Source organism: Phoenix dactylifera, chromosome 16 (genome assembly GCF_051530095.1).
Source record: "Phoenix dactylifera cultivar Ajwa chromosome 16, Ajwa_hap1_PhDact_Kaust_v1.1, whole genome shotgun sequence".
Taxonomy (NCBI): Eukaryota; Viridiplantae; Streptophyta; class Magnoliopsida; order Arecales; family Arecaceae; genus Phoenix; species Phoenix dactylifera.
In genome coordinates, this window is record NC_143205.1 from 15,526,323 (window position 1) to 15,545,261 (window position 18,939).

At 37.6% G+C, this 18,939-nt stretch overlaps 2 protein-coding genes across 3 annotated transcripts; one reads left to right on the top strand and one right to left on the bottom strand.

The window, feature by feature from the left end:
• The first annotated feature begins 269 nt into the window (after positions 1-269).
• LOC103706402 (phragmoplastin DRP1E) lies at positions 270-8,186 on the top strand. Its single transcript, XM_008790490.6, has 15 exons — positions 270-537; positions 641-704; positions 821-928; positions 2,168-2,269; positions 4,162-4,212; positions 4,314-4,375; positions 5,181-5,271; positions 5,462-5,526; positions 5,730-5,924; positions 6,017-6,136; positions 6,217-6,287; positions 6,815-7,040; positions 7,195-7,245; positions 7,334-7,702; positions 7,802-8,186. The coding sequence occupies exons 1-15, from the start codon at positions 391-393 to the stop codon at positions 7,928-7,930; spliced, it is 1,851 nt and encodes a 616-aa protein (XP_008788712.4). The 5' UTR covers positions 270-390; the 3' UTR covers positions 7,931-8,186.
• Positions 8,187-9,886: 1,700 nt separating this feature from the next.
• LOC103706401 (2-deoxyglucose-6-phosphatase-like) lies at positions 9,887-15,093 on the bottom strand. 2 transcript variants are annotated; one of them, XM_026804405.4, is made up of 6 exons: positions 14,821-15,046; positions 13,011-13,058; positions 11,123-11,231; positions 10,854-11,008; positions 10,494-10,755; positions 9,945-10,391 (listed from the first exon to the last, which is right to left on the bottom strand). In XM_026804405.4, exons 1-6 carry the CDS (start codon positions 14,853-14,855, stop codon positions 10,197-10,199), a joined length of 804 nt encoding a protein of 267 aa, XP_026660206.4. In that variant the 5' UTR covers positions 14,856-15,046; the 3' UTR covers positions 9,945-10,196. The 2 variants fall into 2 exon arrangements, with proteins under 2 accessions (XP_008788711.4, XP_026660206.4); XM_008790489.5 differs by lacking the exon at positions 13,011-13,058 and having other exon boundaries at positions 9,887-10,391; positions 14,821-15,093.
• Between the last annotated feature and the right edge of the window lie 3,846 nt (positions 15,094-18,939).

An 18,939-nucleotide genomic window follows, 5' to 3' on the forward strand; every position in this document is an offset into this window, starting at 1 on the left:
AGGGTGTTCGCATAGAACATTCTATGAGACTGTAGTGATAAGGAGACGAATTTTAGCCGACCGGCATCTCCCGAACCTATTCCCACGCTGCCGGTTAAGAGAAATAAACCCGCCACTGACGTCACCATCAGATTGCGCGCATACAAATTTCTAAAGCGATACACTATGGATGGACGAGATGTATGGAACTGAAACCACTGACGGCGGATCCATCTTCCGCATAGAAATTTCTACGGGAAAACTCCAAACCGCCGCTGTTTTCTTGTCCCCGAAGCCTTCTGGAAGCGACGAAGTCTTCGCAGCTCTCGCTCTTCTTCCTCTTCTTCTTCTTCTTCTTCTTCTTTGTTCGTTCCTTCGAGAGAGACTGGGTTTGTGGTTTGGGCTTGGGAGATGACGACGATGGAGAGCTTGATCGGGCTCGTGAACCGGATCCAGAGGGCATGCACGGTGCTCGGTGACTTCGGCGGGGCCGACGGCGGCCCCACCCTGCCGACCCTCTGGGAGGAGCTCCCCTCTGTCGCCGTCGTTGGAGGACAGGTCTCCCTCCCTTCTTCTTTTCCTCTCCCTTTCTTTATACGTTTAGGCGTCTGTTGGTCTCCTTTGGTCTGCTGACTCTGTTCTTGTTGCGGTTTGAGAGCAGAGCTCGGGAAAATCTTCGGTCTTGGAGAGCATCGTTGGGAGGGATTTCCTCCCCCGTGGATCTGGTTTGGTTCTTGAGCTTTTGGTCCTTGTTTGTTTCCCTGTTTTTTGGTTTTTTCTTTTTGGCGATTTTTGATTTATGTTTTGATGCTTTCTTTATTTCCTTTTTTTTATTTTGAAGGGATTGTGACGAGGAGGCCGCTCGTGCTACAGCTGCACAAGACGGAGGAAGGACGGCAAGAGTACGCTGAATTCCTGCACTTGCCAAGGAGGAGATTTACCGACTTTGGTGTGTTATTCTCCTCATCAAGAAGTTTCTTTTTTTTTTTTTATCTCTCGTTTTTTTAATTATTTCGTTCTAAATTTTTATGTAAATCATTATTTTAGAGAATCTAGGGCTTTGTAGGACAACTTTCTTTTTGATTGTATTGCCATGCTGATGCATTTGATTGCTTTGTTAAAAGTAATTTGAATCGTGTGGGTTGTGAGTGGGGTCAAAATAGCGAATTGACAACAGTTGTTCGGAATTTTATTTAATACGAAGCAGCAAAGACTGTGTATATAAACCTTTTTATGGTTGTGATTTTCTTTTTTCATAGCTAAGACTAATATGTAGGGGAGAATCATGTAAGTTTTGAACCCAACTCTATCATATATCATTACATTAGTTGTTTTTATTTCAAGAATATATAAGAACATGAATATCATGATGTTGTTCTCTCCCACTGAATGAAATAGATGTCTGAAATGGTTTATGTGGAAATGCTCTCTCTCTCTCTCTCTCTCTCTCTCTTTCTCTCTCTCTCTCTGTGCATCCTTTCCTAAAATCACGGTAAGCGGCCAAAAAGGTAAGATCCTATGAGATTATAGCCATTAGCCAATACTCTATAATCCAAGATCCTAACATATGGGATTATATGCAAGCGTTACGGGTATGGTCAGCGGAACCATCCGGACCACTTGGTTTGAGGCGTACCGAGCCATATCGATGGCCGACCGGGACGATTCCGACGACCAAAACGAGAAAACGACGATGGAGGGAGAGAAGGAGAAGGAGAGAGAGGAAGAAAGAGAGAGCGGGAGAGGAAGGGAGAGGGAGAGGAAGAAAGAGAGAGGGAGGTAGAGGCCGGTTGTCGACTTCGCTTAAAAATAGCAAAAATAAGAAGGCCTCCCTCCGGTGCTCCTGTTTCGTTTGAAACAGGAGGACCGGAGGCGGATCCCCTCCTCTGGCCTTCCGCATGGCTCGCCGGCCTTCGCCACCCTCCTTCTCTCTCCTTCCCTCTCTCCCCCTTATCTCTCTCTCTTCCTCTCTCCCGTTCTCCTTCTTCTCTTGCCTCCTTTACTATGTTGGAACAGGCTTGGCATAGAACGACATGGGGTCGTATCGACCCGTTCTGCTGGGCAACCGGTCTAGGCCCCGGTTCTGATAGATTGTGCATATCTATTGTTGGTAGTTTTATTTGCAATTTTTTAAATACAGTTGTACATTGTCTTTTAATGATTTTATGCTATGATTAATTCTATGCAGCTCTTGTACGGAAAGAAATCCAAGATGAAACTGATAGAATGACTGGAAAAACAAAACAAATTTCCCCCGTTCCCATTCATCTTAGCATCTACTCACCTAATGGTATTTACTACTATCACCATCTTCCTTTATCTTATGTTATCATAGATGCTATGAGACGGATATTGTTTTAATTTTGTATTACAGGTGTTCCATTTTTTTTCAATCACTCAATATCTTTTGTCGTAACATATGATTACCTAAATAGAACAACACACGTTTTTCGAACGATGCCAACACCAAAAATTGAGTTAATATTCCCTGTCAAAGCTACTAAATTCTATATGAATCAATCCTCCTGACTTAATGTTAGTGTTTGGGAAACCAGTTGTAATGGAAAGTTTGCTAATACATCAGATATATCAAAGAAAATATTATAATATTTTAAAAATGCATGGAAGATTTTGTCAATTTATTCCCAATTTTAGACCTCTTTTTAACTTATGATGTTTTACATTTAAAAAAATTGTTCAACCTCATGATAAGCAAATATGAGAAGACACCAATAAGGGGCATCCAAAGGGTACAAATTATTCAACTTATTTCTCCTGTACAGTTATGTTGAAACTGTTTGTTATATTGTATGATTTTAGATTCCCTGCATTTTTGTATGATTTTTTTTTTTTCTGTTTGCATCCATGCATGTCTGTACGTCGGTGTGTGTTTCCAGCAAGTATTATAGCAACCTTTAAAATCTTAGTAAATAACAAGAACTTGAGTAATTGTTCTTCACTCTCTCATTTTCCATCAGTTACCACAACCTGTTTGCTAATTGATTGAGCCATCTTTCATTATACCCAAACCATATGCAGCTTAACGCCTGAAATTCAACGAGAACTGTAGCCTCAATTGCACTATTATCCCGTGTTGGATTGCTTTATTTCATATAATTTTGTCATTAGTGAGTCCTTTCCATTGAAATGGATCATGTTTCTTAGATAAGGCTCCACAGAAAAAAGTAAATCTATTTTTGCCAATTTTTCATTTCCGTCTCTTATTTGGAAACAAATTTCTTGTCAACCCTGCGATAAGAAATAGCAGTAGATCATGACTGAGAAATGTGACCTTGAATAATTATGAAACTGTATAATAATGGGTTCTTGATCCAGCATGGTGATTTCTTTAACCCAGCAGAAGCTTGAGATGAAAAAAGTGAGAAAAGTAAAATCATAGTTTTATTTCCTGCATTTAAAGTGTCTCAAAATCAAAAATTCCCTGAAAAAATCATTTTTATCTTTTCTTAAAAATGCCCATAATAGAGGCTAGCTACTTGATGTATAAGGGAAGAAAAAACAGGTGAGGTCATATTGTATGCCTTGAGTTCGGATCCTCTCTGAAAGGTACAATCTACTTCAACAATTGTTCATTTATTGCTGGATGGTGGGTGAATGAATACGGCAGAAATGTTACATTCTTGCCCTGTCAATCTCCTGATGTTCCACAATTCATGGACGGTGGTGATTTGGGACTGTATCCAGTTCAGAGTTCAGACATGTAGTAGAGAGGATCCAGACTTGGATGCTTTCTGCATTCTCTATTCTCACAATCTCTTTGTTTTGGACAGTTATTTATGGGCCCCAATCACTAAGGTTTTGGCTGCATGAGACATGGTCAAACAACAGAAAAACTTTAAATTTGGTGCAATCCTACATTCGGAGATTGTCTAACCATCTGATACTAATCCTCCATCTTTTAAGCTTATAAACTTTGACACATAACCCCCCCTATAAATCCTAAAATTTTAAATCTAAACTGCTACAAAGGAACAAAAAAAATAAGAAAACGAGTCTCAATTAATAATTTTGTTGCAAGGGATTCCTCCAAAACTTGCTATCTTCTTTAATAGTTGCAACTAATTCTCCAGTTTTCGCGCGCGCCCTCTTCTCATACAATGCTTTATTTAGAAGTTTTACATTTATTAGTGACACCATTCATTGCTGTGTTCCTTTTGGCAGTTGTGAACTTAACATTGATTGATCTACCTGGTCTGACAAAGGTTGCTGTAGGTAGATATTTCACTCAAGCTTTGCGCATATATCCTTTGGTTTATTGTAGTATATAGCTTCATTTTGTTTGTTATTTAATATAATGATGCCTGTTTTTACAGAGGGGCAGCCCGATACTATTGTTGAAGATATTGACAATATGGTCCGATCATATGTAGAGAAGGTATTCAAGTTAGCAGGAAAGTGGATCTTTAAGTATTATTTTGATTGTTTGATTCTATAATCTGGTGAAATGGATGCCAATTATCTTGCCATTTCAGTACATGTCCTGTCTCAATATCTTCTCTATTAATAGTTTAAGTTATAAAGCCTTTTCTGTTTCTGACATTTGTTATTTAGTGATATCTCTTTTCTTTTAGGAACTTGTCAGTTCATCTCAGCAATGAGGTTTGTAATACTTTTGTTTAAACATCTATTGTTATTTTGAAACGAAATCCTTGGTCTTTTTAAAAGTTTATCTAGGTTGTTCATAGAGAAATATTCTGCTTCTATCGATGGATTATGATTGTGAATAAATTGCTTAGGTCAGATAATAGAAGCCAATTTTGCACGATCTACTTGGTTTCATATTCTCTCCAAATTAACCATCCAGTGGCATCATTTTTTTCAACCTCTAGCCATTGGCCTTATACTCTTTTATGAAATATGGTGATGCTTATATGATCCCTTTTTTTTCTTGTAGATGTTGTATGATCTATTTTTTCCTGAACTTTATGTACTAAGTACCAGAAGCCATATTGTTGTTCTGAATTTTGATTTAGAAGTAAAGTTTTTAACTTTAAGGGGGAGCATGGTTAGGGCTTCCGAGAGATTTTCCTGTCTATATGCTTTATGCTTTGGCTGATATCATTGTTTTTGTACTGATTAAGAGAACCTTCTCTCTATTCTGACTCAGCATTTATACATGCTATCTATTATTATGTCTGTCTTTAATTAAATTCATTCTCAAAGTATACTATTTTTTTCAGCCTAACTGCATTATACTGGCCATATCTCCAGCCAATCAAGATATTGCGACTTCTGATGCAATGAAGCTTGCTAGAGAAGTTGATCCAACAGGTATGAGTTAGCAATAGCTTTTGAAATGGTAAAGTTAATATTAGTAGCTGTTGCAATTATAAAAATATCTTAGAAAGCATTTATTGCACCCATTTTTCCTTGTTGCAATGATGGTTTTATGAGTGTTGAAGCTGTGTATATTTTCATTTTCTACCCCTGTATGAGTGTCTGTTCTTTGAACTGTGATTAGGTGAAAGGACATTTGGGGTGTTGACAAAGCTAGATCTAATGGATCAGGGAACAAATGCTCTAGATGTAAGTTTCTGTTTTTTTTTTTCTTCTTTTTTTTTGGAAAGGAAAAATTCCCCCTATATGATTGTGGTGAATTATGAAGACATAAGTATATACAGTTTTTGTATTTTTGTCTGTAGTGGTTTCTTTTTCATCATCATATATCTATGCATAATTTTATTTGAATCTAAAGCTAATTGCTAATACATTCATGGTGTTTATATAAGGTTCTTGAAGGAAGATCTTTTCGGTTGCAACAACCTTGGGTTGGCATTGTTAACCGTTCACAAGCAGATATAAACAGGAATGTTGACATGATTGCTGCCAGGCGAAAGGAGAGGGAGTACTTTGCAACTAGTCCTGACTATGCCCACTTAGCCGATAAGATGGGATCTGAGTATCTAGCTAAGCTTCTTTCAAGGGTAATATATAATTCTTGTTCACAATTTAAGATAGCATTCACTTAAGTACTGTAGAAATACACTCACTGAAAAATGATGGTGACTGCATTCAGCATCTGGAGTCTGTTATTAGGGCTCGCATTCCAGGTATCACATCTTTGATCAATAAAACAATTGATGAACTTGAATCAGAGATGGAGCATCTGGGGAGACCTGTTGCTGTTGATTCAGGGGTAAGTTACTTGCATCTCATTCTCTTGTAAGAATTGGAAAGGAAAACAGTAATGTGCTTTTTTTATTATTGTTTTTTCAGGCACAGCTGTACACTATATTGGAACTCTGCCATGCGTTTGACCGGATATTCAAAGAACATCTAGATGGAGGGTAAGTAGCTTTTATCTTCGCTATGATGATCAACAATGTTCTGACTTCCCTTCCCCTCTTAGTCCATTGCATGTATGCAGATAATATGCATTTTCAGGCTAACTTGGTTACTTCCAGTTGTGGGTATCTTTATGTCAAAGACTAGAAATATTCAAACATTAGGCATCTGGCACACTTGGAAGCTCCATGATACTACATAATTATGACACTTCTAAATGTTTTTTATTGCTATTGATATGATTGATTAATCTTTGATGCCTCACCTGTGAGGAATCAACTATTGTTGTAACATTACATCAAGTGCATCATTTCTTTTATTAATATGTTGTTGGCCGTTAGTTGTTATAAATTTTGAAGTTAAACATGCACTGATGACCAATTGCATGTAGCTTTTTGCTTGTTGAATTGCCCCCTTGCTTCGTTTCTATATGCCTTCACCTCTAATAAATGGTAACTTTCATTGTTCTTATTTTAAATTTTCATTCTAAGCATATGATATTATGGAATATTTTGCTATTTAATAACAGGCGGCCTGGTGGTGATCGAATATATAGAATTTTCGACAATCAACTCCCTGCTGCTTTGAGGAAACTTCCCTTTGACCGGCATCTCTCTTTGCAAAATGTGAAGAAAATCGTCTCCGAAGCAGATGGTTATCAGCCGCACTTGATTGCTCCAGAGCAAGGTTACCGTCGTCTTATCGAGGGTGCTCTCAATTATTTTAGAGGCCCGACTGAGGCAACAACAGATGCGGTAAGCTATCTTTTCCCATGTATTCTCTAAAGCATTTTTTTATTTGCCTCTCAACTTTTCTGCTTTGGTGTGGTTTTTTAAGGCCATAAGGGGCGTGAGCTTTCTTTCTTTCTTTTGTTTTTGCATTGGTAATCTAGAATTATAAATATTGTAGGTGCACCATGTTTTGAAGGAATTGGTGAGAAAGTCTGTAGGAGAGACAGAGGTAAGAGGTCAAGCAGTTAAAGATCTTCTGAAGTACTATCTATTTCTCTGAATGACCAAAGTCATGCTGATACATGTTTAATTAACAGGAGTTGAGAAGATTTCCTACTCTCCAAGCTGAATTAGCTGCTGCTGCATATGAAGCTTTGGAGAGATTTCGTGAAGATAGTCGAAAGACTGCTTTGCGGCTGGTTGACATGGAGGCATCATACTTGACAGTGGAATTCTTCCGGAAGCTTCCACAGGAGGTGGAAAAGGGAGGGAATCCTGCATCCTCCACTATTGACCGATATAGCGAGGGGCATTTTAGGAGGATAGGATCGAATGTATCCTCGTATATAGGCATGGTGTCGGAAACACTCAAAAACTCCATCCCAAAGTCAGCAGTTTATTGCCAAGTTCGAGAAGCTAAGCGATCTTTGCTTGACCATTTCTATACCCAAGTTGGAAAAAAAGAGGTCTACCACCCCTTGGCAACCTAATTATGCTGTGTATTTTATTTCTTTTTTTTCCTAATTAAGTTTTGGATTTTAATGATTTTTCTCCCTGCTATGCAGGGAAAGGAGCTTGCTAAGCTTTTGGATGAGGATCCATCGTTGATGGAGCATAGACAACAATGTGCTAAGACGCTTGAACTGTACCGAGCTGCAAGGGAAGAAATCGACTCAGTTTCATGGAGCAGATGAGGTTAGGCCAATACACAACCATTGCACCACGTATTATATTGACACAGTTTCATTGTTGATTCATGTATCTTTTGAGTGCTTATTTATCATTTTACTAGCATATTTCGTTCATCACCTTTCCCTAATTTTATTGTGCATATTCAGTCACACTCGATAATCGATCATAGTTTTGGAGTAGCTATATCCATCTGTCTCTATGACTGGAATTTGTATTATTTGATATTTTATCATAATACATAGTTTTGGGTTTTTATTATCTGTACATGTTGTGCAAGGCTCTTTTTTTCTTTTCCCACTTGGTTCTGCATTTGATATGTTAAGTGGCTCAAGAAATTGCTGTTGAAGCTTAAGTGTGCCTAGACGACCACGTATCATCTCACATAGACAGCCTATATTGGAATCTCGAAGCACACTTGTTCCCCCATCTCGGAGGCCCCATGCAAACCTTATCCTTTAAGTGGCTCTTTGGTCACGATCACGCTTTCTCCGGCCATCGACTGTTAGTTCCAGCAAGAGGGGCCTACCACCCTGTTTAAGCCGGATGCCAATAACTAGATGAACTGAGATCTTCGTTTATCTCAGCCAAGGTGGGATGTCGACAAAATCTTAGGAAAATTTAGAGATATTTTGAGATCTAGTTGATAATAAAGGAAGTAAGATATTTAAATCTCATCTATTAGGTAAACTCAGATTAATTATTATCTTAAAATATTAAACTAAAATAGTAATAATTAAGAAGTAATTTAAAATTCCAAAAGATTCGGCTTGTTTTCAGAATTTTAAAAATTAGCTATTATTTTCTATTCAATCAGTAACCACTTCAGTCCTTCCCATTGGACTCAGCTGTTGGAACAGAGCATGACAGTGAAGGAATATCTCCATCTTTTCTAATCCTGCCATCCTGACTTTAAGCAAGAAACCAACTCCTGCAGTTTTGAATCTTAAGGTTGGGGTCTCATTGAGGGAGTCCAATGGAAAAGGAGAGGTTGGAGTGAGTTGACCGAAGTGTCAATACTTCAGCAGGCTGGACTTTTATTCTGAGCATGTGCTTCCATTTGTGTCCTCCTAACAAATTCATCGGCAAGGCCGATTGTAATTGTGTGGAGTTGCAGCAACAGCATTGGAGTATTTCTTCATTCCCGACCTTCGAAGTTGCCATCGTTTCATCTGGTTTCTCTCAGTCCCTCTACTAGAATATTTCTTGATATGTAAGTCTGCAATCAGCTCAAACATCTGAACTAATTACAGGATCTGGAAGCTGCAATTAGCTCAAACTCCCGGTCGTACACATAGATTCCTCCATCACGAGCATGTCTTCACTATTGTTTCATGCTACACCAATAGTAGTTGGCAACCATTCTCAGTACATTGAAATCAAGTCAGAGAGAAGCTGACTCTGAAAAAATAGCGTAAGAGACTCCAGAGAACAAGACTGTTAGATACCTCAACCAGCATCATCTAATTGTTCGAGTGCTTTAATAATCCTTGGCCAATGAACTTATTGTTCCATTTTTGATCCTGTATGGACTCATGTTTAAGGCTTACCCCTCTCTTCTCTTGCACATGGCTGTCACAATTTAGTTGGCAGAATTTCATCCTTGATAGATCCAATAATCCAAGTTATTTCCACCACATTTGTTTGCATATGCTTTCACCATCTTTGTTTCCCAAAATCATAAATTGACTACCGGCAATATCAGCCAAAGAGACATGAGCTTCAGAGTTCAACCAACTCATTAAGTGCACCATGTACAAATGTCTGCCTATTCTGGTGTCATATTTGGGGACCAGAACAAATATAAATGAATGCCACCCTTTATATTCTCAAACAATCAATTCACGTCCCTTGTTAATTGCTTTCCACTAAGACTGTTTTCCCGACATCCTGATTCAGTACTGCATGGTATCCAAATAACGAATACATACCAAAGAGAATTGTAACATTAACTCAAATGATGATTACAATCCCATTTCACTGTTTTTTATTGATCACTGTTCTCAAAAGATTGGTAAGTAATGGAACAACATTTCTGATATTACATCCACTACGATCTGTTTAAGTAAAATCAAGTGGATGACTGCAGGTTTCTTGATCATTTGTGGTGCAAGAGGACCTCATCAGTACGAAATGACCTTAGAATTCCAAAAGGAATATGCATATGTTTGTATAAAGTTGCCGCAAACAAATAAAAATCTCCTGTTGGATTGCTATTATTTCCCCCCTATTTCACATCATTCCCAGCATCTAATGAAGAACGAATCCACCTCAGACATCAGCCTTCTTCAATGTGGCTTCAGCTTTCTCTAGATCTTCCAATGCCTTCCAAAGCTTCGGATCATTGTAATCCTTTATAAGCAAACTGGCTCCTGCATCCTTAAGTGATTTTTCAGGATTTCTTGTCATGACTCCAACTACAGGCATGCCTGCTGCCACACCAGCTTTTATTCCTGATGCAGAATCCTTAAGAAACAAGGAGCGAAAATGTGAAAAATTAGGTGACCTTACTGAGAAAAACATAGAAAAAGATGTCTTGAATGATATGGTTTAGATAAGAAAACCAACATCAAACACCAATGAGTGCTCAGGAGATGCATTGAGCAGGTTGAGAGCCTTCAGGTAAGGATCAGGAAATGGTTTAGCCCTCTCGCATTCGCTCCCAATTACCATATGCTGGAAGAAGTCAGACAGGCCAAGAATCGAAATCATAAGCTCAGCATTAGGCCTTGGAGCATTAGTCACGGCTGCACGCTTTAAGCCTCGATCCTCGGTCCATTTTCGTAGCTTGTAGAGACCATCTATTGCCTCCAACTGTTTAGATGCCAACCTGTAAATTCAATGTTGCAATGCTTCTCCCTCAAAATGATGTTATGTACTGCAGAAAGAGGAATGTAGTAATTTTAGAGGGACAGCTAGAAAATTTACTTCCGAAACCTAGCTTCCTTATCATCAATGAATTTCATAGCCTTTTCGCGATCCCAGTCAGGAAATAAAGTTTTGGCAATGTCCTCACTGTTCTTGCCAGCAACTTTCTCAATAAAGTCCTCCTCAGTTATGGGGACATTATTATTGTAACCAATCTGTGAACAATAATTCATGGCTCTGTCAAAGGCTAGTTTCACATAACTGGCCTAATAATGGCCAGGAAAAGCACAAGCAAAGGACTGCCATGATCCATGCGAAAGAACCCATACCTCTAGCAGCATTTCACGGAAAGCATAGTAATGCATTGGATCTGAATCACACAGTGTTCCATCAACATCAAACAGAATTGCTTCAAGGGGAGCAAGCCCAGAGATAGAACTGCAACAAAGTCCAGCTCCAAGTCAGTGCTATCCGAAAAGAGGACTGTTCCTTCTATGTTTTCTTGCTTTGTTGTGCGTGTGTTTTTGCGGAGGGGGGTGGGGGGGTGGGGGGGGGTTTCTGAAGATAAAGAAAAGAATGTTTGCTAATAGCATAGCCATCTGTAATGCGAATGTTTGCTAATCCACTAGAATTTGAAACTACAACAAGCAATAAGAAGGATATTGTGAAAACACTAGATTGACAGAGACTAACCTCAATAAAACTAATTAATATGCTCTTATCAAAGTGTTAATTAAAAGAAATAAAACTAGGATTTAACATTGAACTTTGGCTTCTTTCCCACAGCCAGTAGTCAGACAGACAAGAAGTTCCACTTTCTTGATTCTTACAATTATCCAAGCCCCACTTTATACTAGGATCTTCGACAGCTTTGTTCACATGCCTTTTTTCATAAAAATATTTTAATTGAGTCTTTAGCATTCTATTCTCTACTAATTTAACTCAAGACTTCCAGTAATGTTCCCATTTCTAAGTTTTTCCTTTTTTATTTATCCATCTGAGTTACATGGCCTGACAATAGATTTCGGCCAAAGGTACGAAGGAGTGGAGGAATCTTAATGGAAATCATTCTGGATCACAATTTTGAATTTCATGAAGTTGTCTATATTGTGAACATGGTCTGTTATTGCTATTATTTAGATTCCAGATGGTACTAAACTGACGGAGCACATTCAGATCATATCAACAAACATATGCAATAGAAACATGAAAGTACACACAGACTGATCAACAAACATATGCAATAGAAACATGAAAGTACACACAGACTATACTTCAAACATCCTAATATCCAGCATAAAAGCAGGTTATCATTAATCCTACCCGTCCCCCCATGTTTCTATTGATATCTCCCAGTGGAATATATGAAAAGCTGATCTCCTATCAAGCAAAAAACACAATTGAAACATAAAACTATATCTTGGCCCTTGGCATAGTTAGCTGCCATAACAAACAGACCAGAGAAATAATATCATGAAAGTCAAGATTGTTTTAATTGATGGTTTATTGACCCTGGTGATGTCTCACTTATTCTATGGATGAACTTTTCAAAGTAGTATTGCAGCTGTGTTTAAAATACAGCTGTGCGTGCGTGCTTGTGAGCATCTCTCAGTCTCGGTTTGTGTACGGCTAAGGATGTAAATTGGACAGCCTGTGCAATATGTACAGATCATCAGCCAAGTCCTGTTGAAGATTTTGCAAATTTACAGCCCATGCCTGGCCCATTTGCATCCATACGTGTGACCATCCAGAATCTTCAACCTGCCTACAGACTGCACTCAAGCAGTTAATATGGGCGAGCATCCAAAACACTTAACCTACATACACGCTGAACACAACTGCAGCACTTAAACACTGCCAAACTGCACTAGATTTATGCACCAAACAACATTTCAGAGATGTGCATCAAGCACACTACAAACTGCACTCACTGCAGTATCTGCTTTATGACTTGAAAATACCACAAACCCCCTCCTAGGGAATTAAAGCACATCATCCGTTCTAGGAGTCACGTGCCAAACCAACTCAGCTAGAAGAAGTGGACCTGATGCAAGTTTTATTAAACTTATATAATTGCAATAAGAATACTCCTAGTCTTGTACACGAATGTCATGCTATGTTTATCTTTAGAATTCAACTAAAATCAATTCTCACTAAAAAGAGAATGATACATAAATAAGTAGGAGGACTCAATTTGTTTAGTAACTGTTAGTTTACCTTCCAGTATCTGCTGGCAGATCAACTGAATCCTCCAAAAGTATGAAGCTATTCAACAAGACAGGATTAAAATTTTATCGTAAATAATTTCCATATGATTGAAATAAGCTTGTTGGTTCATTAATAGAGGAAGCAACAGGTAGTATTCTCTAGATAACAGATGCTGAAACATTCCAGAAGCATTGCCTTAAAGAAATAATCCTCAATATTGCAACTGGAAAATAGTATGGCCTAGCAGAGCATTTTTCTCGCAGGATAATACTTTTTCAGGGAGCTGAAGTACCGAATTATTTACAACAACTTAGACATGATTAGTGGTGGAATACAGCTTTGCTAGTGAAGCACCGTGTATGTCTTTGTTGCTTTTTATTTAGAGGACGATCTTTAGAAGTGTAGTTCGATAAACCAGTTGGTCAGTAAACCCACTTCTCTAATTTAAATTTATTATGCCATTTTTTAAGCCTTAAAATAATTAGTCACCATGATACCAAAATTATAACCTGTCGAAGCATTTAGAAAAACTAAATGACTTTTATTGAATTAATGAAGGAGCATGAAATTTTATTTCATTATATGAAATAGGTACACAATGTTGTTGAAGACATGTCTTAATTTAAAAAGCCTAGAACACCTAAAGCACATCAAATGGTGAAAAGGAAGCGTAAGGAAGGATGCTTTATAGAGCCTATACTATAAAGTTTCATGGTCTATGAACTCATTTTAACCAAGTTTATTCAAATTGGGACTATCCAAATGCATAGCAGATTAATTTTTAATGGCCATAGTTACCAGGATTTCAACCTCTGCAATCACATCATGTATAAAATAGATTCATTATTCCATCTTCTAGAGTTAATACAAAATCAAGGAAGTGGCACGTTTGCTTACAATATACTATCCGCCAATGGCTACCTCGGATACCTTCTATTTGCTTAAAGGGTAGCCGTAGAAGTCCAATACATATTCCTAGGTTAGACTAGAGAATGTTAGCATACACACTAGTTGACAACAAGAAAAGTCTCAAGTCTTGACTGTAAGTTTTGCATTCTCCTCAGGTCAATCATGAATTTTTTTCCCCCTCTAACTGGCAAATATATGAATCATCCCTACTAGAACTGTATAAAACATCCGTTTCAGCACAAAAAAAAAAAAAAAAAAAAAAAAAAAAAAAAAAAAAAAAAAAACTTCACTAATGTCCATTTTAAAATCCCTTTCCTTGTAATAATGTGTCTCCAATAAAGCTTTTGCTTCTGAAGGAGACCTTCCAATTTGTCCATTTCATCGAGATGCTAAGGACGCTTGAGAACATCTCTCTACATACCTTTTAAGGTTTTCGAATTAACCTAATTATTATGGTGCTGATTTTTCCCATCCATGAAACAAAAAGCTAAAAAGTTTCATTGGAGTTAGTATCATATTCGACTTTAGGGGGTTAAGAGTTTTTTTTTTCCAACGAAGTCCTTTTAAATCCATGCGATAACACCAATACAGCCTAAGCTATTACATCCCAAATTCTTGTCGCCGAGAATTTGGTCCCCTTCAACATCTTATTCTAAGTCCTCAAAAAGCTTCATCTATAAAGTTGCTCCTATAAATTACATATATTTATAGCGTCTTAAGATCTATTTATAAATATTCCAGACGAAAGCCCAAAACAGGCAATTATTCTCCCAAAAACCAAGTGGATTTGGAGTCTTCCTGTTCCCAAAATCAACAACGAGGGTACGATCAATCAAAATTCGAAGCAAAAAAAAGGAGGAGATTTCATCCAACTCCCAAGAGTAAAAGAACAAAATTCGAAGCAAAATACCTCTCCGCGGCGTGGGAATTTGTCGAATCCGACATCTTCTCGTCAAAAGCGATAAACTCAAATCCGCTGTGCTCTTTTCTTCTGATATAAGCGTAAGATGGCGAGTGGCGCCCGGAGGGGAGAGAGAGAGAGACGGCAAGAATGAAGAAAGAAAGGAGAAGCAAATTTATAGGAGATGGGTCCGAACTCTCTCTCTCTCTCTCTCTCTCACTCTGCGAGGATTCCAACTCAAACTACTCGTACCCCAGAATTTACCCAGCATGCTAAACCCATTTCTAGTGCGACTTTAGTGCGGTACCTTATTCACAAAAAATGCCGGCTTCTTACATTTCTGGGGAATTTCTTGGGTCCACGTAGTGTCTTATATGGGAATGCAAAACGACCTGACCCAGTGGAAGTAATTGGTGATTCCACTGGTGATCTATGTAATGATTCTTACATATCAACTGCAATTGATAGTATATATATGAGGTGTAGATGAGTGTCACCTGAGAACTAAGCCATCATGGATGAAAGCCGTATTGGAGAGGGAATGAAGTGGTGCCGGAAAGCATTTCTTTCCTTCCATTACCGCATTTGTCACTCTCTAGGCATCCTATGCCAACAAAACTCCTATTGTTTTGATGGAACCCTTGGAAGGAATTTATGCCGAGGTTGTTTTCATCCATGAATTAAAGAAAGGAATTAAGACGGCCACGTTCAAGAAATAATGTAATCCATCCTAATTACCGAAATTGGTTCAATTTCCTCTTTGTTCCTATCTTGTATGCAAAGCCTTAATCCTACTTTCTTACTGTTTGGTCTCCACTTGTGAACTTTAGGGTCCCTATTTAAAAGTTTCCAAGCCGCAGATTTGTGCCTTGATGCCTATCTCCTTCTAGAGCATGTCTTTTATTTTTTGGCTTCTTCTCGTATGCATGTCAAGGATTTATGATTTGAGAAATTTTCAATTTTGCATGTAAATTTTAGGATTGATCCTAGGGATCAATTTATTATTTCTTTTCATCTTTGTATCAATCTAGTTGTAGCCTCTTATATATTCTCAACTATAGATATATATGATGATCACCTAATTGAGGTAGGAGAGTTTTTCATAACATTTTTCTTTTCCCATAGTTTTAATGGAAAAGGGGGAGAGAGAACCCAAAAACAATAGGGGAAGAAAGTATTTTCAAATGGGCAGACTAAAAATATAGATTTTTGAAAAAAAAAAAAAGAGAAGAAGATAAAGTATTAATATCATCTTAGCCAATATCTAGGTTTAAATCTGCCATTGGTCACTGCTTAAACTGATAAAAAGCAATGTCCAATAAAGATAGAGATTAGGCTGGAGTCTGGTGAACGGCTCACATACCTTGGTATAGAGCGGCTATGAAGCTGTGAAGAGGATTTGATTTGCTGGTTTATCTTGCTTGATCGCTGCTCGATGTCGTAGATGATAGCCATAAACATGATGAAGCCTATGATAAAAATGTAGAGAGACCTCATACCGGAGAGAAGCAGGGGTAGGAGAAACTTGCTGTAACTTTTGGAGACAGGCAAAAAAACCTTTTGTTTGGGTCATCTTGTGATCAAAATTTTATGCCCTTCTACAAAGGATAGTGTCCCCAACTCTCATGGTGGGATGAATGAGAGTGACTATTCAATGAACGGATATCCCTTAAGTTTCTCTTTTTTGGTAGGTGAATAAATGCTCAAAAAGACCATTATACTTGTTTTGAAGCAACATCAGCAACGGAGGAAGGTTTCAGTGCAATCCGTTACAGACTTACAGTAATTGATTTTTTTTTGGGTGCAACGAACGGCCATATCAAAGTGGATTCTTTTCTCTCTCTCTCTCTCTCTCTCTCTCTCTCTCTCTCTCTCTCTCTCTCTCTCTCTCTCTCTCTCTCTCTCTCTCTCTCTTTGGGGTAAGGTATAGAAATCAGAGTGAGGCTTGGCTTTGTATCCTCTCTTCTTATGGACACTCGCAATGTATAGTGGAGTGGCCAAGACGGCTAGCATTTGATGGATGGAAACGTGCGAGGGTGCATTATCTCAGCAAATGCGACATGCATGAGAGAAAGATAGATGGCTAAGATTTCATCTACATAGTGGATGTGAATTGATTTAGTTGATAAAGTGGCTTGGAGACATTCTTTACCATTTATTATCTCAAGCAATTACTTCCCGTTATCAAAAAAATTCCATTTAAAGAAAAATTTTCTAATCACATAATCCTTATTACTGATCTAATTAATCCATAGTCTTCTATATTTCACACCGCAAAACTCCAAACCGACTCAATCTAGCTACCATTATGAGTATTGTTAACTTGATTCTAACACGAAACCAAAGAACCACCATGTATGCTTACAAAACTATCATGACTTCTAGTAAACGGAGCTCGGGTTAACTCGCATAAAAATCTAGCCTTTTCAAGATTGATGTGGGCTCTCTCATCGTCGTATGTAGTGAGAAGCCGGTTTACCAAAAAAAAAAAAAAAAAGATTGATGTCGAGGCCAATCATGTCTAAATGCTTCATAACCTAGACTAGGTGTATTATAGGTTTCAGATGAATGTTTACACAAACCTTGCCAAATCAAGAATCGAGCTAAGTTCAGATTCAAGTATGATATCAGATCTGAGTTGAATAATGTATGAACCAACCTTGATTTAAGATTTCAAACTTATATGCACAAAAATATAGGTAAATCATACATTATTTGCTGATAAATTATCAGTTCTATATTTTAATCAAGTTGGGTGCATAAAAACCAAACATATCATAATTATAAGAATCTAGCATTTTCTCAACTATTTTAGGTTGGTCATATGGATTCTCATCCCTAAATATATATTTTTAAGGTCATCTCTGATATTATTTCAAGTTTCGTCATATCCTTAGTCACAACCTTCGTCCATATCATTTTAGATCTTTCACTCTTTTTTTTTTATCACTTTTGTTTTATCGCCGGGCACCAAAAAACCCTCTTTTTATTAGAGCCTTCCTGGATCTTCAATATGTTGGAAATTTTTATTTTTTTTAAAAAAATAAATTTTTAAATAGAATTTTAATTCTTTCCCTTTTTAAATGATTCAAAATTTTAAAATTGGATTCTTAATAGTCCCATATTGGATGATTAAATGCAAGTACTCTTGTATTATACATATGTTGTTCATTAAAGTCCGAGTTGAATGATGGTGGGCTGGTGACCCACACGCATGGCATGGTGAGGTGAGGTGTGGTACGCATGGCATGACATGGCATGGTGAGGTGAGGTGTGATGTGGTATGCACGATGAGTTTATGCACGCATGATTAACACATTTTGCCACGCCCCAAATTTAAATTTACAACTTGAATTTGATTTGATTTGTAACGTAAGCATTACATATCAAGTTTAATGTCAAATTTGACTTTAATTGCTTACTCTCGGCTAACTTGCACTCACCATAATGCATGCATTATGGATATTATCGCATATGTGCTGGCAGGTCTTTATGAGGCGTCAATGCTAGTAGGCCATTAAGGTCTTTATTGTGAGAGTTGTTAATACCTTTATGGGTCTCTTAAGGTCTTTATTGTGAGAGCCATTAAGACCTTTATGGGTATCTCTAATAGTTACTTAGATCGAGCCTACAAAAGGGTTTTAAGTTCTTGTAAACACATCTAAATCTACATTAGGTCTCGTGTTGTTACTCTGAAAAAGCTCCCTTCATATTCATTTCCTTTAAATTTCGCTTCAATTTTTTGGCCAAAATTTCAACTTTATAAATCATTTCTTTACAATTCTTTTGGGCAATTGAAGGAGAGTCGAGTGGGTGAAGCCTCCCAAGAGATCATGCTTATGATTGGAGGATTTGGGCTGAGCCTGGGTCTATTGTACCTTAGAGACAAACTCGCCATAGATCTATATGAGGAGTGAATTTTGTCCCTAGGGTAGTATTTTCATATGCCTTAATCCAAGCACACATTCTTTCTTTTGATTTTAACAAATTATATCTTATATTTTTAAAATTATTAACTTTTGCATCTATTAACAATTTTGGGGAACCATACTTCCAGCACATTATACATATGTATACCATCTCAATTGGTTTTCCATCATTTTATTTTGAATTTGTCTGATATTTTTT

Bases quoted from the DNA above. Each gene is read 5' to 3' on its own strand.
- LOC103706401 (XM_026804405.4), bottom strand. From the start codon at position 14,855: ATGTCGGATTCGACAAATTCCCACGCCGCGGAGAG. The intron at 11,009-11,122 runs GTATGGGTTCTT...TATTGTTCACAG, and splicing joins TCCGTGAAATGCTGCTAGAG to ATTGGTTACAATAATAATGT. The intron at 10,756-10,853 runs GTAAATTTTCTA...TTGAATTTACAG, and splicing joins AAGGAAGCTAGGTTTCGGAA to GTTGGCATCTAAACAGTTGG.
- LOC103706402 (XM_008790490.6), top strand. From the start codon at position 391: ATGACGACGATGGAGAGCTTGATCGGGCTCGTGAACCGGATCCAGAGG. The intron at 929-2,167 runs GTGTGTTATTCT...AATTCTATGCAG, and splicing joins GAGGAGATTTACCGACTTTG to CTCTTGTACGGAAAGAAATC. The intron at 5,925-6,016 runs GTAATATATAAT...GACTGCATTCAG, and splicing joins TAGCTAAGCTTCTTTCAAGG to CATCTGGAGTCTGTTATTAG.